The sequence below is a fragment of the Myxine glutinosa genome, chromosome 13 (genome assembly GCF_964187855.1).
Source record: "Myxine glutinosa chromosome 13, kmMyxGlut1.1, whole genome shotgun sequence".
In the NCBI taxonomy this organism is placed as follows: domain Eukaryota; kingdom Metazoa; phylum Chordata; class Myxini; order Myxiniformes; family Myxinidae; genus Myxine; species Myxine glutinosa.
The window spans coordinates 11656749-11678825 of NC_136273.1; the positions used below are offsets into that span (position 1 = coordinate 11656749).

The 22077-nt window shown below is 49.2% G+C and overlaps 1 protein-coding gene across 2 annotated transcripts in view; it reads left to right on the forward strand.

Moving 5' to 3' along the window:
- LOC137438599 (unconventional myosin-VIIa) overlaps positions 1–22077 on the forward strand; it is a 218201-nt gene that overhangs the window by 153518 nt on the left and 42606 nt on the right. For both annotated transcript variants that reach the window (XM_068133783.2, XM_068133784.2), the window contains exons 40-42: positions 5971–6084; positions 16095–16182; positions 16359–16465. In XM_068133783.2, coding sequence (XP_067989884.2) covers positions 5971–6084; positions 16095–16182; positions 16359–16465 — 309 coding nt within the window. The remainder of the gene's footprint in view (positions 1–5970; positions 6085–16094; positions 16183–16358; positions 16466–22077) is intronic.

The following is a 22077-nucleotide window of genomic DNA, read 5'->3' on the forward strand; positions in this document are numbered from 1 at the left end:
GCATTTCTGGCTGTTTGGTTCATTTCTGGATGTGTGGTGCATTTCTGGATGTGTGGTTCATTTCTGGATGTGTGGTGCATTTCTGGCTGTTTGGTTCATTTCTGGATGTGTGGTTCATTTCTGGATGTGTGGTGCATTTCTGGATGTGTGGTGCATTTCTGGATGTGTGGTGCATTTCTGGATGTGTGGTGCATTTCTGGATGTTTGGTTCATTTCTGGATGTGTGGTGCATTTCTGGATGTTTGGTTCATTTCTGGATGTGTGGTTCATTTCTGGATGTGTGGTGCATTTCTGGATGTGTGGTGCATTTCTGGATGTGTGGTGCATTTCTGGATGTGTGGTGCATTTCTGGCTGTTTGGTTCATTTCTGGATGTGTGGTTCATTTCTGGATGTGTGGTGCATTTCTGGATGTGTGGTGCATTTCTGGCTGTTTGGTTCATTTCTGGATGTGTGGTTCATTTCTGGATGTGTGGTGCATTTCTGGATGTGTGGTGCATTTCTGGCTGTTTGGTTCATTTCTGGATGTGTGGTTCATTTCTGGATGTGTGGTGCATTTCTGGATGTGTGGTGCATTTCTGGATGTGTGGTGCATTTCTGGATGTGTGGTGCATTTCTGGATGTTTGGTTCATTTCTGGATGTGTGGTGCATTTCTGGATGTTTGGTTCATTTCTGGATGTGTGGTTCATTTCTGGATGTGTGGTGCATTTCTGGATGTGTGGTGCATTTCTGGATGTGTGGTGCATTTCTGGATGTTTGGTTCATTTCTGGATGTGTCGTTCATTTCTGGATGTGTGGTTCATTTCTGGATGTGTGGTGCATTTCTGGATGTTTGGTTCATTTCTGGATGTTTGGTTCATTTCTGGATGTGTGGTTCATTTCTGGATGTGTGGTGCATTTCTGGATGTTTGGTTCATTTCTGGATGTGTGGTTCATTTCTGGATGTTTGGTTCATTTCTGGATGTTTGGTTCATTTCTGGATGTGGTTCATTTCTGGATGTTTGGTTCATTTCTGGATGTTTGGTTCATTTCTGGATGTTTGGTTCATTTCTGGATGTGTGGTTCATTTCTGGATGTGTGGTTCATTTCTGGATGTGTCATTCATTTCTGGCTGTGTGGTGCATTTCTGGATGTGTGGTGCATTTCTGGATGTGTGGTGCATTTCTGGATGTTTGGTTCATTTCTGGATGTTTAGTTCATTTCTGGATGTTTGGTTCATTTCTGGATGTTTGGTTCATTTCTGGATGTTTGGTTCATTTCTGGATGTTTGGTTCATTTCTGGATGTGTGGTTCATTTCTGGATGTGTGGTTCATTTCTGGATGTGTGGTTCATTTCTGGATGTTTGGTTCATTTCTGGATGTGTGGTGCATTTCTGGATGTTTGGTTCATTTCTGGATGTGTGGTTCATTTCTGGATGTGTGGTTCATTTCTGGATGTGTGGTTCATTTCTGGATGTTTGGTTCATTTCTGGATGTTTGGTGCATTTCTGGATGTGTGGTTCATTTCTGGATGTTTGGTTCATTTCTGGATGTTTGGTGCATTTCTGGATGTTTGGTTCATTTCTGGATGTTTGGTGCATTTCTGGATGTTTGGTTCATTTCTGGATGTTTGGTTCATTTCTGGATGTTTGGTGCATTTCTGGATGTGTGGTTCATTTCTGGATGTTTGGTTCATTTCTGGATGTTTGGTGCATTTCTGGATGTTTGGTTCATTTCTGGATGTTTGGTTCATTTCTGGATGTTTGGTTCATTTCTGGATGTTTGGTGCATTTCTGGATGTTTAGTTCATTTCTGGATGTGTGGTGCATTTCTGGATGTTTGGTTCATTTCTGGATGTTTAGTTCATTTCTGGATGTGTGGTTCATTTCTGGATGTGTGGTTCATTTCTGGATGTTTGGTTCATTTCTGGATGTTTGGTTCATTTCTGGATGTTTAGTTCATTTCTGGATGTTTGGTGCATTTCTGGATGTTTGGTTCATTTCTGGATGTTTGGTGCATTTCTGGATGTTTGGTTCATTTCTGGATGTTTGGTGCATTTCTGGATGTGTGGTTCATTTCTGGATGTGTGGTTCATTTCTGGATGTGTGGTTCATTTCTGGATGTGTGGTTCATTTCTGGATGTTTGGTTCATTTCTGGATGTTTGGTGCATTTCTGGATGTGTGGTTCATTTCTGGATGTTTGGTTCATTTCTGGATGTTTGTTGCATTTCTGGATGTTTGGTGCATTTCTGGATGTTTGGTTCATTTCTGGATGTTTGTTGCATTTCTGGATGTTTGGTGCATTTCTGGATGTTTGGTTCATTTCTGGATGTTTGGTTCATTTCTGGATGTTTGTTGCATTTCTGGATGTTTGGTGCATTTCTGGATGTTTGGTTCATTTCTGGATGTTTGTTGCATTTCTGGATGTTTGGTGCATTTCTGGATGTTTGGTTCATTTCTGGATGTTTAGTTCATTTCTGGATGTTTGGTGCATTTCTGGATGTTTGGTTCATTTCTGGATGTTTAGTTCATTTCTGGATGTGTGGTTCATTTCTGGATGTGTGGTTCATTTCTGGATGTTTGGTTCATTTCTGGATGTGTGGTTCATTTCTGGATGTTTGGTTCATTTCTGGATGTTTGGTTCATTTCTGGATGTTTGGTTCATTTCTGGATATTTGGTGCATTTCTGGATTTTGGTTCATTTCTGGATGTTTGGTTCATTTCTGGATGTGTGGTTCATTTCTGGATGTGTCGTTCATTTGTGGCTGTGTGGTGCATTTCTGGATATTTGGTTCATTTCTGGATGTTTGGTTCATTTCTGGATGTGTGGTGCATTTCTGGATGTTTGGTTCATTTCTGGATGTTTGGTTCATTTCTGGATGTTTGGTTCATTTCTGGATGTTTGGTTCATTTCTGGATGTTTGGTTCATTTCTGGATGTTTGGTTCATTTCTGGATGTTTGGTGCATTTCTGGATGTGTGGTTCATTTCTGGATATGTGGTTCATTTCTGGATGTGTGGTTCATTTCTGGCTGTGTGGTGCATTTCTGGATGTTTGGTTCATTTCTGGATGTTTGGTTCATTTCTAGATGTGTGGTTCATTTCTGGCTGTGTGGTGCATTTCTGGATGTGTGGTGCATTTCTGGATGTGTGGTTCATTTCTGGATGTTTAGTTCATTTCTGGATGTGTGGTTCATTTCTGGATGTGTCGTTCATTTCTGGATGTTTCGTTCATTTCTGGATGTGTGGTTCATTTCTGGATATGTGGTTCATTTCTGGATATGTGGTTCATTTCTGGATGTGTGGTTCATTTATGGATGTTTAGTTCATTTCTGGATGTGTGGTTCATTTCTGGATGTGTCATTCATTTCTGGATGTTTAGTTCATTTCTGGATATGTGGTTCATTTCTGGATATGTGGTTCATTTCTGGCTGTGTGGTGCATTTCTGGATGTGTGGTTCATTTCTGGATGTTTAGTTCATTTTGGATGTGTGGTTCATTTCTGGATGTGTCGTTCATTTCTGGCTGTGTGGTGCATTTCTGGATGTGTGGTGCATTTCTGGATGTGTGGTTCATTTCTGGCTGTGTGGTGCATTTCTGGATGTGTGGTTCATTTCTGGCTGTGTGGTTCATTTCTGGATGTGTGGCTCATTTCTGGATGTTTGGTTCATTTCTGGATGTGTGGTTCATTTCTGGATGTTTGGTTCATTTCTGGATGTTTAGTTCATTTCTGGATGTGTGGTTCATTTCTGGATGTGTGGTTCATTTCTGGATGTGTGGTTCATTTCTGGATGTGTGGTTCATTTCTGGATGTATCGTTCATTTCTGGTTGTGTGGTGCATTTCTGGATGTTTGGTTCATTTCTGGATGTTTGGTTCATTTCTGGATGTGTGGTGCATTTCTGGATGTTTGGTTCATTTCTGCATGTTTGGTTCATTTCTGGATGTTTGGTTCATTTCTGGATGTTTGGTTCATTTCTGGATGTTTGGTGCATTTCTGGATGTGTGGTTCATTTCTGGATATGTGGTTCATTTCTGGCTGTGTGGTGCATTTCTGGATGTGTGGTTCATTTCTGGATGTTTAGTTCATTTCTGGCTGTGTGGTGCATTTCTGGCTGTGTGGTGCATTTCTGGCTGTGTGGTGCATTTCTGGATGTGTGGTGCATTTCTGGATGTGTGGTTCATTTCTGGCTGTGTGGTTCATTTCTGGATGTGTGGTTCATTTTTGGATGTGTGGTTCATTTCTGGATGTGTGGGTCATTTCTGGATGTGTGGTTCATTTCTAGATGTTTGGTTCATTTCTGGATGTGTGGTTCATTTCTGGAGGTGTGGTTCATTTCTGGATGTGTGGTTCATTTCTGGATGTGTGGTTCATTTCTAGATGTTTGGTTCATTTCTGGATGTGTGGTTCATTTCTAGATGTTTGGTTCATTTCTGGATGTGTGGTTCATTTCTAGATGTTTGGTTCATTTCTGGATGTGTGGTTCATTTCTGGATGTGTGGTTCATTTCTAGATGTTTGGTTCATTTCTGGATGTGTGGTTCATTTCTAGATGTTTGGTTCATTTCTGGATGTGTGGTTCATTTCTAGATGTTTGGTTCATTTCTGGATGTGTGGTTCATTTCTGGATGTTTGGTTCATTTCTGGATGTGTGGTTCATTTCTAGATGTTTGGTTCATTTCTGGATGTGTGGTTCATTTCTGGATGTGTGGTTCATTTCTGGATGTTTGGTTCATTTCTAGATGTTTGGTTCATTTCTGGATGTTTGGTTCATTTCTAGATGTTTGGTTCATTTCTAGATGTTTGGTTCATTTCTGGATGTGTGGGTCATTTCTGGCTGTGTGGTTCATTTCTGGATGTTTGGTTCATTTCTGGATGTGTGGTTCATTTCTGGATGTGTGGTTCATTTCTGGATGTGTGGTTCATTTCTGGATGTTTGGTTCATTTCTGGATGTGTGGTTCATTTCTGGATGTTTGGTTCATTTCTGGATGTTTGGTTCATTTCTGGATGTGTGGTTCATTTCTGGATGTTTGGTTCATTTCTGGATGTTTGGTTCATTTCTGGCTGTGTGGTTCATTTCTGGCTGTGTGGTTCATTTCTAGATGTTTGGTTCATTTCTGGATGTTTGGTTCATTTCTGGCTGTGTGGTTCATTTCTGGCTGTGTGGTTCATTTCTGGATGTGTGGTTCATTTCTGGCTGTGTGGTTCATTTCTAGATGTTTGGTTCATTTCTGGATGTTTGGTTCATTTCTAGATGTTTGGTTCATTTCTGGATGTTTGGTTCATTTCTTGATGTTTGGTTCATTTCTAGATGTTTGGTTCATTTCTGGATGTTTGGTTCATTTCTGGCTGTGTGGTTCATTTCTGGCTGTGTGGTTCATTTCTGGATGTGTGGTTCATTTCTGGCTGTGTGGTTCATTTCTAGATGTTTGGTTCATTTCTGGATGTTTGGTTCATTTCTAGATGTTTGGTTCATTTCTAGATGTTTGGTTCATTTCTGGATGTTTGGTTCATTTCTGGCTGTGTGGTTCATTTCTGGATGTTTGGTTCATTTCTGGCTGTGTGGTTCATTTCTAGATGTTTGGTTCATTTCTGGCTGTGTGGTTCATTTCTAGATGTTTGGTTCATTTCTGGATGTTTGGTTCATTTCTAGATGTTTGGTTCATTTCTGGATGTTTGGTTCATTTCTAGATGTTTGGTTCATTTCTGGATGTGTGGTTCATTTCTGGATGTTTGGTTCATTTCTGGATGTTTGGTTCATTTCTGGATGTTTGGTTCATTTCTGGATGTGTGTTGAGGTAGTTGGTGTCAGGAAAGCAAAATTATTTGAAGAACGTGGAATTGGCGATAGCCTCGACCTACTATGAGTCACAGTGGAGTTATTAACTCAAAAGTAATACTAATGTCCATAATAACATAAGGAAACTCCTTGTTTGCTCATTCTGTGTAATCGGTCCCCATGACTGAGATATTTTCTCCCAAATATCCATCAGGTTTTTCAAGTCGAATCAACATCAAAGGCCAAAGATCTGTGTGAGGTTATTGTCAAAAAGTTCCAGATCAAAAGTGCTGATGGCTTCAGTCTGTTTGTGAAGGCTCAAGACAAGGTACGACAGGTGCTTTCGGTCTTTTCCCAAATGGCGAAATTGTTCAATGGGTGTTTTCCTTGAGCTTTTTGAAATTTTGCTCCTCAGAAGATTTATTGATTTGATTTTCAACTCGTACACCCGCTCCCCACAGGAGCGGCAGGAGGGATCAGTCTTCTCTGGGGTATATAGATCACAGTAGATCTAGGATAGGGCCTCAAAACATTGTTGGTGTGTTCATTTACCAAGTTTTTTGTGGAGAGATCGCCAAGTGGTTTAAGTATTTGAGTAAGCACTCCATTCAAAACTGTTAAGGAACAGCTGGCTTGGCAAGCTCTGCTTGGTAAATGAGCACACCCCGGGCTTCCTCCCTTTCAGTTTTGTGTTGAACAGCAGGAGCTACTTTCAAAAGGCAGCCACGAAAAACGGCAGGTTAGTGGCAGGAAGGGTCATGTTATTAACCCATCCCTTGTGGTATATATAGGTATATAGAGTCTTGTGGGCTATATGGAGTACAGTAGATCTTTGCTCAGTTCTGTAAGTAAAACTTACCTCACAGATGTTGGGATTCCTCAAAATCTCTTTGTTTAGTGTTATAAACAACATTAATAATAATAATAATAATGCATTTATTTTAAATAGCGCTTTTCAGGAAGCCCAAAGACGCTTTGACAGAGTGCAAAACATAATGCATAGCAAAACATAAAAACAATTGCAAAAAAAGAAGAATCAATAGGGAAATATTCAAAGCACAAAGGAGGGAGAAGGAGAGGAGATAGTCAGGGGTTAGATGCTGTGGGTTAAATGTTGAATGCAGTGTTGAACAGGTGGGTCTTGAGTGATGTTTTGAATGTGGTGAGTGAGGAGGAGTCTCTGATGGTGTGAGGTAGCGAGTTCCAGAGGGTGGGAGCAGCGATGGAGAAGGCCCTGTCCCCCCAGGATCTAAATTTGGTCCGGATGGGGGGGGGGGGGGGGTCAGGAGGTTGGTACCAGCAGAGCGGAGGTTGCGGGTGGGAGTGTGTCTGGAGAGGAGGTCAGCCAGGTAGGATGGGGCCAGGTTATGGAGGGCCTTGTAGGTCAAGAGGAGGATTTTGTACTGGATTCTCTGGGAGATGGGGAGCCAGTGAAGCTTGTAAAGGATGGGGGTGATGTGGTCACGGGTCCAGGAATGGGTGAGTAGACGGGCAGCGGAGTTCTGAATGTATTGGAGTTTATTGGTGATTGTTGAGGGTGAACCATAAAGGAGGCTATTGCAGTAGTCCAGACGGGAAGTGATGAAGGCGTGGATGAGGGTTTCTGCAGCCACGGAAGAGAGGGATGGACGGAGACGGGCGATGTTTTTCAGGTGAAAGCAGGCTGTCTTTGTGATCTGTTTAGTGTATTTGTCGAAGGAGAGGGTTTGGTCAAAGATGATGCCAAGATTCCGGATGTGAGGGGAGGTGGATACTGGGAAACCGTCGATGTTGAGGGCAAAGTTATGGGTGGACTTGGTGAGCGTTTTTGGGCCAATGATGATTATTTCAGATTTATCACAGTTAAGTTTGAGGAAGTTGATTTGAAGCCAGGATTTTATTTCAGTGATGCAGTTTGTCAGGATAGAGTGGGTGGCGGTGGAGATGGACTTGGTGGAGATGAAAAGCTGGATGTCATCGGCGAAGCAGTGGAATTGGAGACCATGACGGTGGATTAAGTGACCGAGGGGGGACAGGTAAAGGATGAAGAGGAGGGGGCCAAGAACTGAACCTTGGGGGACACCTTGGGGGAGGGGAGCAGTGGGGGATTTGCAGTTATTGATGGAGATGAACTGACGTCTGTCAGAGAGGTATGATTTAATCCAAGAGAGGGCAGTGCCGGTAATGTTAAAGGTGGTTTCAAGTCGGGTGAGGAGGATGGTGTGATCGATGGTGTCAAAGGCGGCACTGAGGTCGAGGAGGATGAGAATGTTGAGGTTGCCAGCGTCAGAGGAGAGGAGAAGGTCGTTGGTGATTTTGAGGAGAGCAGTTTCAGTACTGTGGTTGGAGCGGAATCCGGATTGGAATGTTTCATACAGGTTATTGGCAGAGAGGTGATGCTTGAGTTGAGCGGCTACAGCGCGTTCCAAAACCTTTGACAGAAAGGGTAGGTTGGAGATGGGTCTGAAGTTATTTAGGGTGTCAGGGTTTAGTCCAGGTTTTTTCAGAATGGGGGTAACAGCAGCAATTTTGAGGGATGGTGGGACGATGCCTGTAGACAGAGAGGAGTTTATTGTTGCAATGATAAGTGGAGAGAGAGCAGGAAGGAAGGCCTTGACAAAGCTGGAGGGGATGGGGTCAAGAGTGCAGGTGGCAGTTTTCATTCCGATGAGGAGTTCAGAGAGGTCAGTAGGGGAGACTGGGGAGAATTGAGACAGGGGATGGCAGGATAAGGGGGGGCAGGTGGTTTGAGGGGGAGCGGGTGCGGCGGTGGTCAAGCTGTTGTAGATGTTTTCAATTTTGCGTTGGAAGAATGAAAGGAAGGAGATGCAGTTGTCTATTGTGAATGACTGGGTGGTGGTGTTCAGGGGGCTGAGGAGTTTGTTTATTGTAGAGAAGAGTGCTTTTGGGTTTCCGGAGCCAGAGTGGATAATTTGAGAGTAGTAGGCGGAGCAGGCGCGGGAGAGGGCATCTTTATAGTGTTGTATGTGGTCCTTGTAGGCCTGGGAGTGAACTGTGAGACCTGTTTTATTGCGGAGTCTTTCAAGTTGGCGAGCACAAGTTTTCATCAGGCGGAGTTCAGGGGTAAACCAGGGAGCAGAATGGGTGAAAGAAACTGTTTTGGTTTTTATAGGCGCAAGTTGGTCAATGCAGGGGGAGAGAGTGTGGTTGTAGTAGTCAGTGAGGTCAGAAGGGGTGTGGAGGTCAACGAAGGGAGAAGTGGACATTTTTTCAGAGAGGGTCGATGAGAATGAGGTAGGTGAAAGAGCGTTTAGCTTACGAAACATTAGCATTAGCATTAGCATTAGAAACATTAGCGACTGTTTATAAAGCTAATCATACGTGTTTGTGGTTTATAATATTTTTTACTTCTGGTAAAGGCCCTTGCCCCCACAAAAACGTCATGATAAGCTTTTAGTATTAATAAACGTTGACATGGCGTTTGTTCAAGGAGGATAAACCCCTTGGGGAGGTGGGATGTTATTGGTATTAATATTGTTTTGTTATAACATTAATATTATGCTATTATTATCATTTGTTTTTTTTTATTAGAAACGGCCTTGGAAAAACGCTACGATAAAGCTAACTTAACACAGATATACACCTCATCACGCCACCCCATTGGTGGCAATGGTGTGGAAAACTCACTTTGGGGAGAAAACCCCCCTTGGGGAGGGGGGCAAATGAATGCGCTACAACCTTCATTATGTAACCCATGGTCATCCTGTCAAGTTTGGTTGAGATTGGATAAGTAACGACGGAATGTATCGCGGTCAAAAATCGTGAGACAGACAGACGTCAAATTGCGTATTTTAGTATAATAACCGTTTCATCTGATGTAATTTTGTATTTTATATCTGATTGTTCTTCATTGCAACCAGAGTATGAGGAATTAAAAAGAAAATTATGCACGTATGATTTTATAACTAACATGCTTGTTTTGATGAAGTGTATTCATTAAAAGATAGGATCCTTCCGCCCCTCGATCCCCCTCCCCCCCCCCAAAGCAAACAGTATCGGTATTCAAACCTTCAAGAGTTTGGGATTGTTTAATTAATTGTTACACTTTCTCAAATTGCACATTCCCATTAAATTAAAGGCTACTGGTGAAGAACAGGTCATTGCAGACTGATTAATAACCCTAGAATTATGGATGGGATAATTCCCCCAGAAATGACGTATTGTGGTGCTGGGCACACACGTTAAACAAAGGTAGGCCACAACGCTTTGGGTTAAGTCGAGCTCTTTATTGGTTGCTCACTCGTCAGCACTGCCGTGCTCGGGGCTGCGAGCCCGCGTGTATATCCGGAGGCCACGCCTCACCTGGGGCGTGGCCGAGACCCACTAGTGCGTGGAATTATGTCACTGCGCCAGCGAGCCATCGTGTCCGCCACATGCGCCCCCCCAGAATTCCCGCGCACCTGAAGGGTCAGCTTGCGGGGCAACCGGATGACCCGGCCGAAGCGCCCCCTGGCGGCTGGCGGCGGCTGGGGTGCCGGAATGCCATCTGGGATGCCTCTGGCGGCATCTGGGATGGGTGCAGGGCAGGGGGGTGGCGTGACGGCTGGGTTGGGCGGTGCCGGGGGTCCGCCCGCCGGGGGGCGGCCCCGACGCGGGGGCAGAGCCGCTGGCGGGGGGTGGTCCAAGTCGAGGTGGGCCGGCTTGAGGCGGTCCACGGAGACGCGGTCAGGAGTACCGCCGATGTCAGGGGTGAAATGCTTCACCCTGGTCTCCAGCATGCGGAAGGGCACGTTGTACGGGGGCCGCAGCGGTGTCCGGTGGACATCGTGGCGGATGAACACGTACTCCGCCATGCGAAGCTCTGTGGCGACGTGCGTTGGCGGGCAACCGTGGTGCGCCGTCGGCACCGGCGCGAACCTCCGGGCGGTCTCCTGCAGGGCGGAGCGCTGCTGCGCCACAGACCATGGTGCCGTGGAGTCGGGGAGGAACTCGCCCGGCACCCGCAGTGGTTGTCCGAAGACCAACTCCGCCGCGGATGCGCGCAGGTCGTCCTTGGGCGCCGTCCTGAGGCCCAGCAGGACCCAGGGGAGCCTGTTGACCCAGCCGCTGTCGCGGAGGCTGGCCCGGAGCACGGCCTTCATGGCGCGATGGAAGCGCTCGCACAGGCCGTTGGCCTGGGGGTGGTAGGCCGTGGTGCAGTGCAGCTGGACGCCGAGCCCCCGCGCTACCACCCCCCCAGAGCTCCGAGGTGAACTGGGGGCCGCGGTCGGACGAGATGTCCGAGGGGGCGCCGAACCGGGCAACCCAAGTGGCGATGAACGCCTGCGCGATGTCCGCTGCCGTCGTTGCTGCCAAAGGCATGGCCTCCGGCCACCGGGTGGTGCAGTCCACCATGGTGAGGACGTGGGTGAAACCCCGCGAGGGGGGCAGAGGTCCCACCAAGTCCACGTGAACGTGGTCGAACCGACGTTCGGGCACAGTAAACGGGGCCAACGGGGCCTGGGTGTGGCGGTGAACCTTCGCGCGCTGGCACGCGAGGCACGTCCTGGCCCAATCGCCGACGGCCTTCCGGAGGCCATGCCAGACGAACTTGTCGGCGACCAGCTTCTGGGAGGCCTTCGTGCCCGGGTGGGAAAGGCCGTGGATGGCATCAAAAACCCGGGGCTGCCAGCCAGCGGACACGATGGGGCGAGGCCGGCCGAGAGAGACGTCGCACAAGAGGGCCGTGCCCGCGCCATCGAACGGCACCTCGGTGACACGGAGGCCCGTGACGGCTGTCCGGAAAGCCTGGACGGCGGGGTTGGCAGACTGGTCCGCCGCCATCCGGGCATAGTCGATCCCCAGGTGGACCGCGTGGGTGACGGACCGGGAAAGGCAATCCGCCACTGGGTTGTCCTTCCCCGCGACGTGCCGGATGTCCGTCGTGTACTCGGACACAGCCGAGAGGTGACGCTGCTGCCGGGCCGACCACGGCTCGGCGACCTTGGCCATCGCGAAGACCAGGGGCTTGTGGTCGATGAAGGCCGTGAACGGGCGGCCCTCGAGCAGATGGCGGAAGTGCCGGACCGCCAGGTGGAGCCCGAGCAGGTCGCGGTCGAAGGTACTGTCCCGCCGTTTGTGCGGGCGGAGCTGCCGGCTAAAAAACGCCAGCGGCTGCCAAGCTCCCTTCACCCATTGCTCGTGCACCGCGCCCACCGCGTAGTCCGACGCGTCGGTGGTGAGGGCGATCGGTGCATCGGGCACCAGGTGCGCGAGCATGGTGGCGTTAGCCAAGGCAAGCTTCGCGCCCGCGAACGCCGCGTCCATCTGCTCGGTCCAGGCAACGTCGCCTCTGCCCGGCTTCCCCCGGAGGGCCTCGTGCACGGGGCGCAGGAGCTGGGCGATGCGGGGCAGGAAACGGTGATAAAAGTTCACCATGCCCAGGAACTCCTGGAGCCCCTTGATCGTGCGGGGGCGCGGAAAACCCCTGACCGCCTCCACCTTGGCCGGTAAGGGGATGGCCCCGTGCCTGGTGACGCGGTGCCCAAAAAAGTCGATTTCGGTGACGCCGAACCGGCACTTGGCGGGGTTGATGATCAGGCCATGCCGGCCCAGGCGTTCGAAGAGCGTGCGGAGATGGCAGAGGTGCTCCTCACGGGACGCGCTTGCGACAAGGATGTCGTCCAGGTAGACGTACACGAAGTCCAAGTCGCGCAAGACGCTGTCCATAAGCCGCTGGAACGCCTGGGCCGCATTCTTCAACCCGAAGGGCATCCGCAGAAACTCGAAGAGGCCGAATGGTGTGATGACAGCCGTCTTCGGTATGTCCTCCGGCCTGACAGGGACCTGGTGGTATCCGCGGATGAGGTCCACCTTGGAGAAGAGGGACATTTTCGCCAACCGGGCGGAAAAGTCCTGGATGTGAGGGACCGGGTAGCGGTCGGGGGTGGTAGCATCGTTGAGGCGGCGGTAGTCTCCGCACGGCCGCCACCCGCCGCCGGGCTTGGGCACAATGTGCAGCGGCGATGCCCATGCGCTGTTGGAGCGCCGGACGATGCCCAGTCGCTCCAGCGTGGTGAACTCCTCCTGCGCCACGGCGAGCTTCGCCGGGTCAAGGCGGCGCGCCCGGGCATAGACCGGTGGCCCGACGGTGGGGATGTGATGCTCCACCCCGTGCTTGACGGCCACCGCCGAGAAGGTGGGCCGCGTGAGGGCCGGGAAACTGGCGAGGAGGCGGGTGAACTCGTCCGCTGCCGGAAGCGTGCAGACCAACCTCGCCGGGACCGAACCGCTCAGCAAGCCACTTGGCGAGCCGCTCGGTGAGCCGCCCAGGGAGCTGCTCAATGAACTGCTCACCTCGCAAGCAAGCGAGCTGAAGGTTTCGGCTTGGACAAGGCGTCTGTGCCTCACGTCCACCAGCAGCCCATGCGCACAGAGGAAGTCCGCTCCAAGTAGACCCATGGGGACACTAGCGGTAACGAAGGTCCACTGAAAGCACTGCCCCCCGAACCGCAGCGAGAGACAACGCTTCCCGAACGTGCGGATGGGCGTGCCGTTGGCGGCGAGCAAAGCGGGGCCCCGGCCCTCAGCTTGCTTGGCGGACGCGGAGGCAGGGAGGACGCTCACCTGCACTCCCGTGTCGCACAGGAAGCGACGACCCGAGGAGGTGTCTGTTATGAACAGAAGGCTACCAGTATGGCCGACGCTCATGGCAGGAAGCAAGCGCCAGCCTGGCCGTTTCCCGACCTGCCAAAAGTACGAGGTGGGCGGCAGGACCTGGCCTTGTGGCCGAACCTGGCATGGAAGTGGCACCAGGTCTGGCCCGGTGGTGGTTGTCGCGCCGGATGTGACGACGGTGGTGGGCGGGGCATGGCGGCGGCCACGCACGGATCCGCCAAACCTGCGCCGTGTTCGGGAGGATCCGAACGCCATGCCACGTGGCGATCCGAACCACTCGCACCGTGCGCGATGCCGGGATCCACGACGGCCGTGCTATATGCCGGCCGTGTGTCGTGGGCTGCGAAAAACTTGTCCGCCTCCCTGGCCAGGGCGCGCGGTTCCGTAATGGTCGAACCGGCCAGTGCGAGCCGTACCTATACAGGTAGCTGGCGGAGGAAGAGAGCACGGAAAAGGAAATCCGCGTGGCCGTCGCCGAGCAGCGACAGCATGTAATCCATGCGGGTGGACGGTCGTGTGTCGCCGAGGACGGGAAGGTCCAAAAGACGGTCAGCGCGGTCGGCCTCTGTGAGACCAAACGTGTCGAGGAGAAGTCGCTTGAGCGCCGCGTACTTGCTCTCGTCCGGCAGGTGCCGGAGGAAGGACTCGGGCGGCCGTGCCAGATCCAAGGGCAGCGACCACGTAAATGTACCTTGTGTCGTCCGCCGTGACGCCCCGGAGCTGGAATTGGGCCTCGGCCTGTAGAAACCAGGTGTCGGCCTGCGCTTCCCAGAACTCCGGGAGCTTGATCGCAACAGCGTTGATGGCCATTGCGCGTTCGGAGAACAGCAATGGCTGAACCAGTCGGAGGTCACCAGTGTGGTGCTGGGCACACACGTTAAACAAAGGTAGGCCACAACGCTTTGGGTTAAGTCGAGCTCTTTATTGGTTGCTCACTCCTCAGCACTGCCGTGCTCGGGGCTGCGAGCCCGCGTGTATATCCGGAGGCCACGCCTCACCTGGGGCATGGCCGAGACCCACTGGTGCGCGGAATTATGTCACTGCGCCAGCGAGCCATCGTGTCCGCCACAGTATTATATTATGACTTATAATACTCAAACGTAAGATCATTGGAGTCATCAGAAGGAACCTGCATAAGCAAAGAGCAAAGATGGAGTCATCAGGAGGAACCTGGATAGAATTCGGGTTTTCGCTGCAACTCCTCAACCCTCAAACCCATCCAGGCACAGCCAAGTAGGCCTTACAGAAAAAAAAAGTCTGCAAGAATTCACTTCTCCTAGACAGATGGATACAGAAAGAGAGAAATACACCCTTTCCACTGGGAGCAGGGCTGTACCACAAACATTTACATAGCGAGAATTGGGGTCCTCACTCCCTGCCTCACCCTGAGCCTTGGGCCTAAAACCTTCCCGTGTCGCACCCCGAGTACAACCACCAGTGTTGAACCCATGCCGTTCGGTGTTTCAGGAATGCATCAAAGTCAAACCCAAATGAACACACAAACAGACACTTCCTGAATTATAGTATGAATGGCAAACGCTCCATCCTTACAGACTCTATGGTTTTCTGACAGACAATCGGTGCATATACGCGAGACTCGTAATACCCCGTCCCACCAGTAGAGGCGCTATATCATACATACAGTATTTTCCTAGAAGGAATTGGCGTTCTCTCCAAACCCTGAACCCCATGTTGTTTTTACCCCCCCTAAATTTTCCTGTGCACTCCACACACTTCCCCTCTTCCCCCACATCCCCGAGTACAACCATTAATTTTAACTCATTCTGTCCAGCAGTTCGGGAGTGCATCAAAGTCAAACAAACAAACAAACAAACAAACAGACACTTCTTTAATTACACACATTGTATGATGATGATGATGATGATGGTGATGATGGTGATGTTGATGATGATGATGATGATGATGATGATGATGATGATGGTGATGATGATGATGATAATGAAAACTGCACTCAGCATTTTGTGAATTTTTCCCACTTATCAATTCCTGCTCCACTCATGATGCCCCTTGACCCTTTGAAATTTTCTGCTGTCCTTACGCCACGTTATATTATTCTCGACAGAAGGAGGGAGAGAATCCATTTGTTTTATTTCTACCAAGATATTTTCGAAAATCATGGAAAACCTCAAACTCCAATTGCATCACATTACTGTGGCAATTGTGATGGACCGAATGGAATTTTTCAAAAGTGCACAAGGTCTTCTTTCCTGGAAGTCCGAGCAATGTCCATGTGTTTTTTTTTTTACCTCTCCCACCCCTTCCCATGCCTCCTTCCCCAAGCCCTCTCCCTCCCACAGATCTCCCGATGTCCCTGCTTTCCATCTTGTCTCCCGCTCCCTTTATCATATGTTTTATGTGTCAGTTTGTCTTTTTGTGATCAATGTTAGCTCTTACACGAGCCTCGATATTGTATACAAAAAATAAATAAAGGTCATTCCTAAATTTTAGTGTAGGTAGAAAATTAGAAACATACATATAATGTTGTGAACTGAGATTCAAACCCAGGCTAGGCAGCCAGACAGAGGTGAGTGTGCATAGCTCTAGGTCAAGACCATCCTGCCAACCTGATGTTCTGAAAAGCCCAAGAGATCCCCTATTCCTCGAGATTGAGAAATTAAATATTTTTTCTGGGTCAATCTTGTACAAAACATATGATTGTAATTTCGAATACATTTTTCAACCTTGTTTTTTGTCCTTTATCATATTCCATCTCACTGACAGGTGCTCAGCATGCCAAACGGTGAATTCTTCTTTGACTTTCTGAAAGGCATGGAGGGGTTTGGGCCAGATGGTCAAGGACCACGAGAAGGTAAACGATGCATTCTGTTACTGTCACTCTTCAAAGCAAAATTAAATAAAACATTTCAACTTTTTATCTTCACAGTATTTATAACTGATGGGTTTTGTGATGTGGCCGAAGTTACCAGGAAACAATTTGAAGATTTTTTTTTTCTTTACTGACCTCAACAATTCCCCTTCATCAAGTTTCTAGTACTCCGCAGCCTTATCAGGTGCGCTTTCTTCGAAAGACCTGGATCAATGTGGTCCCAGGGCGTGACACTGTGGCTGACTGCATGTTCTATTACCCACAGGTAAGTTCATACCTTTCTCTTTCTCTTCCTCACCTTATACTCTCACACTCACCTTATACTATTCTTACCAACGTTTGTGTGGTCATACAAGGATGTGTTCTCCAAAACAGGTAAAGACATTCGAATGAAACAAAGATGGATACTAACATCAAGCTTTATTCGACCATGGTGCATATTTATTTCTCAACATAATCACCACTGCGGTCCAAACATTTATGCCAACGTTTGAGTAGTTTTGTGATGAAGTCACGATGGAACTGTGTGTCCTTCTGACTTAAACGGTCCTTCACAACGGCCTTGACGTCATCGTCGGAAGGAAAATGTTCTCTACGAGGATGTTTCTTAAGGTTGGGGAAGAGATCAAAATCTGACGGTCAAGTCGGGCCTGGAGATCCTTTATGTCTGTATTCCATTGACAATCTCTTACTCTTAGAATCGTAATGGTGCACCCAACTCTCATTTCCAGTCATCTCCATTCATGTCATCTCCGGTCATTCATCCCAACACTCATCTCCTGTCATCTCCAATCATGTCATCTCCGGTCATTCATCCCAACACTCATCTCCTGTCATCTCCAATCATGTCATCTCTGGTCAATCATCCCAACACTCATCTCCTGTCATCTCCAATCATGTCATCTCCGGTCATTCATCCCAACACTCATCTCCTGTCATCTCCAATCATGTCATCTCTGGTCAATCATCCCAACACTCATCTCCTGTCATCTCCAATCATGTCATCTCCGGTCATTCATCCCAACACTCATCTCCTGTCATCTCCAATCATGTCATCTCTGGTCAATCATCCCAACACTCATCTCCTGTCATCTCCAATCATGTCATCTCCGGTCAGGCACACTGGCCAAACGAGGGCACCGTTGACAGAGGAGACTGTGGTGTTACCACAGGCGTATGGACCTCTCATTCATAAACACACCAGAGAGGCACCGATGTTGGGAGGAAGACAAAGACAAAGTAGGACATAACCGACACAAGCAACAAGGATAACAAAATACAATACACCGCTCAAACACACACAAAACACCTGCCACACAAGCCAATCACGGGTCAATGGTCACGAGGTCTCGCAACACAGCTTTATGATTGGTTGACAGAATAGGCCCACCCCCTTCCCCCTGGTATATCTGAGATGAGGAAAACAAGGGAATTACTCTTGATTAAGGCAAGTGGAGGCCCATGCATGCTGGGTTGCTGGCCGAAACTTTGGGTTTTTAATACAAAACTATAGGTTGGAGAACGATAAAATGGACGTATTGGATGTAATTCCCAACTGCCGTTCATTACTTGATATATATATATATACACATCTATCTATAATTCCAGTAATCTCTGTATGTCTGTGTGTATGTCTGTGTGTATGTCTGTGTGTTTGTCGTTTGTCTGTGACCGCTGTTTCTCGACAACCACGGGTCCGATATACTTGAAACTTGCCAGGTATATTGCTGGGGACCCGAGGATGTGCCTTTTCAAGGTTTCATATTAATCGGACAAGTAGTTACCGAGCTATGGCGATTTCTTTACCAAACTCCGCAAGCCGTTCGCTTTGGACCAAACCATTTCATGTAAATAGAGGGGGGGGGGGGGGGGTTCTGTGGTCGTTGCGAATGGACCAAACCATTTCATGTAAATAGAGGGGGGGGGGGTTCTGTGGTCGTTACTGCCACGTGGTTTCAAAGTTTTTTTTTGTTGTTGTTGTTTGCACGCATGTTTTTTTGCACGCACGTACGGGCACCCACGTACGGGCACGTCCTAGTATTGTAAAAGATAGCACACTGAACAGTAAAATAATTAAAAATTCTTTATTAATAGCCTGACGTTTCGAGAACAAACTCGTTCTCTTCCTCAGAGGCGTTGAGTGTGGTGTTAACCGTTAAGTTCCGTTGGGGACGGTTCACGTCATGGATTGGTCCAAGTCCTTGCCAATCACAGGGTTTTTAAATTTAAATTAAAGAATTTTTTATTATTTTACTGCTCAGTGTGCTATCCTTTACAAGATGAATCCTGAGCTGCAAATCTTTCTGCATATATATATATATATATATTGTTGCGGATATGAGGACTGTATTTTTTTTGTTATTGCGTGTTTTATTATTATTATTGGTTATTCTGCGCCTCCTGCCTCCGGAGTTGTGTAAAGATAAAAAGGGCGTCTCGGTAATTAGTCCATAAAGCATCCACGTCAGCCAATCATAGAATACCCCTGTTCGATAGCTTATATCTTATTATGTGTTTTAGAGTAAGGCCTTGTCTTCCATTAGAATAATACTCCATTGCACCGAGTGAAAAAGAGATAGATTCCCTTCAATCCCATTCCCAAAAACCTCCATTCCCCCGTTCGTCAATTGGCAATTACCTCCCCTCCAATTGCCGCCATTTACCACGAGGCAGGGTCGGAGAAGAAAGGCATGTCTCCACCTCGTCATAGAGGGGAGGAGTGAGCCAGCCCCACTCGACCAACCATGAACAAGGGGTTTGGCTTGAGAGGGCGGAGGAAGAGCGATGGGGGAGGTTCGCAAAGGTTGAGGGGCGGGGCCTATATAACCCACGGCAGGGCGTTCCCCAAGCAGTTGAGTCCAAGAGATGAGCTTTGAAAGAGTTGAGACAAGGAGGGAGGAGACAAGACCTGGGTCGTCAGAGCTGAGCTGAGTGCTTGAGCCACCGAAACTGCATCTACAGCAGCTTGAGCCACCGAAACTGCCTCTACAGCAGCTCGAGCCACCGAAACTGCAGCCACAGCAGCGTGGGGCCTGGACGGCAGTTTGGAGCAGGGCCGCGAATGAACGGCGGCTGCCCAACGAGCCGATCGTGCTGCAGGACCAGTTGGACCTCCCTATCCCGCCAGCCATCCACCTGCCATCCCTATCATCATTCCCCGTGTAAGTGTGTTCGTAGTCTGTCTTTTGTCTTGTCCCTGGGTAGTAAGTAAGCCTGTTAGATAAGCTAAAGATTTCACTGTGTCACCTGCGTATCATGTCCCTGTAAATAAACGTGACTGCTTTCTTTTTGCTTATATGTGTGAAGAATAATAAACCCAGTTACTCTTCTGTACGTCTTCTTCCTCTTTGCATTCGGTCGCTTTAGAGTTTTCCAGATTGAGCAGCTGCGGTGCGATACACCAACGTTTGGGTTGAATCGGGTTTTAGTCGGGGAATAACTGTTCGGTCGCGGAGCCTCCGCTCGGCAAATATAACATCTAATCCGCAGTCCGTAACAAATTGGTGTCGGGGATTGAGATACGAGGCCCGAAGCGCGCTTAACGCGCTCAAAATTACGAGCTGCTGGAAAATTGTGTTTTAAAGCAAAACCCGAATTTTGAAATCGCGCCATGGCTGGTCAAGGCGATCGGATGCCGGTGGGTGAGCTAGAGGAGGGGTTAGGAGTAACCCAGGATCAGAGGGACGAAGTAGAGGAGAACATTGGCAATGTGGTTGAGGGGGTATCAGACGCACAAAATGGCGCTCTCGCGCACGAGGTTTCAGGCGCGCAAAAAGGCGCCTCGCACGAGCGCGCGGTAGCCGAGCCCGCTGTATCAACGAGCTTTAACATGCAGCCGATTGACATGCAGGCCCTCATTGCGCAGCTACAGGCAGCTGTACAGATGAGTATGGGGAGCCAAATTGAGCGATTGGGTGAGCGATTGGAGGGCCAAATGGGATAAATGGGGAACCGGATGGATGCTCAGGGTGAGCAATTGGGGGTAATGAGGGGCGAAATGGGGGGCAAAATGGGAGAAATGGGGGGCAAAATGGGAGAAATGGGGGAACGGCTAGAAGCTAAATTTGAGAGGCTAGGAAGCAAAATGGAACGAATCGGCAAAATTGCGAACAGAATGGGTGACCGCATGCAAGGATGTGGGGAGACCATGGATCGCATGGTGGGCGAGAGGGTCCCAGGGGTGCACGAGGAGGTAAAGCGGGTCGAGAAGCGCTGGTTGAGCGAAGCAGAGGAAAGCACGGGTACAATGACGGGGGTAGAAATCGCGACACGGGGTTTGGAAAAGCCGGCGACCGCTGAGGTAGAGGAGGGTGTTTTATTAAAGCCAGCGGTCGTCGAGGTGAATAAAGAAAAAGCAGTGCTGGGAATTAAAATTGAAGAGATGACGGAGGTAGCCCGGGAATTGCAGGGAGAAATGGAAAATGTGCAAAGTCCCTGCTCAAATCATGATGATGTACGCACTAACCAAATAAAGAGTTTGCAGGTTTTGGTGCAGGGAGGAAGAAGAACCCCGAAGGTGAGACGTGCTGTGTATTGTGCGGGGAGATTTTGTAAGAGGATGTTTGGCGACAAAAGAATTTTCGCGCGCTTGGGATCGAGGAAGCATCCGGGCGTTGGTGAAGGGTCCCGTGTGAGTAAAAATGGCATGCGTGTGAGGAAAAAGTGTGCGTCAAGGGATGAGCGTGTTACGAAGCACGAGTGTGAAACCGAGTGCGAGCGACAATGCACGTCGGGGTGTACGGAGTGTGACACGGAGAGTGAGGTGGTGATGGAACGTGTGCGAGGAAGCACACCTGGGTTGGTGGTAGCGCGAGTGTGGGAGAGTCCATCTGAGCGCGTTAGTGGGTGGATGCCAGAGTGCACGCCCATGGTGAGTGTTACGGAGGACGTAACGGAGGAGAGGTGTGGACCGAGGTGTGTGCAAGAGTGTGCGCGAGAGGTGTGGTGTGTAACAGGGAGAGCGTTGGTGGAATGTACGGACGGCGTTGGAACGCCGGGTTTTGTGAGGGTGAAAGGGGTAGCGTATGCATGTGAGCATGCAGGTGAAGCATCGACGGTAACCAGGTTAGCGGTTAGAGCGACGGATAGCCGATGCGAGCACTCGGTGCGAGGAGCCCTTTGTTGGATGCGAGGCCTGGCGCGGATCGATGCTGCGTCGTTTCCCATCGAAGCGTCGTTGCCGATTCGGGCTTGGCCCCGCCCCGCACGGTCGAGTCCGGGCCTTGGAGGGCGAGGCGACCGGTCCGGTTCAAGGGCGAGTGGGAGGAAGCGGAATTGGTGCCCCCTCGTGGGGGCGGGGTTCCGACCGGGGGAGATTGAGCCATCGGGCCCGGGACCGCAAGGTGCCGCGCCGAGATGGTGCGTGGAATCTCGGCCCGACCAAACCACCTCCCTTGAACCGAAAGCCGGACGGATTCAACCTGCAGGCGACCAAACCACCCGAATTCATTGCTCGGCTTTACAAAGCCGAGTTTAATGATGTCATGACGCACCTAGGCTAGGATATAGTGGACTGTGATGATGGTGATGGTGATTTAATACGAAATTTAGAAAAGTGAATAGGATTGGTAGAGTGATTGGAAATTTTTGATTGGTGGGAATTTGGTAAGCAAAATTTATAGTAAGAGATGCCCCATGTGATGGGATGGCCAATCCACCATCCCTCACACGGGGGGGGGGGGGGGGGGGCAAAGGAGCACTAGTTTTATGGGGTGTATGGCAGTGAAAACTAGCCCGGGTGGGTTAGGATATTGTGTGTAGGGCCCTAGAGGTTGACATTAGGTAACGTTAAGATTAGTTAGTGACAAGGATACCTGTAGTGGGGACGCAGGTAGATTAGTGTGGATGATAATGATGTGGTATGTGCTTAGTTTAAAG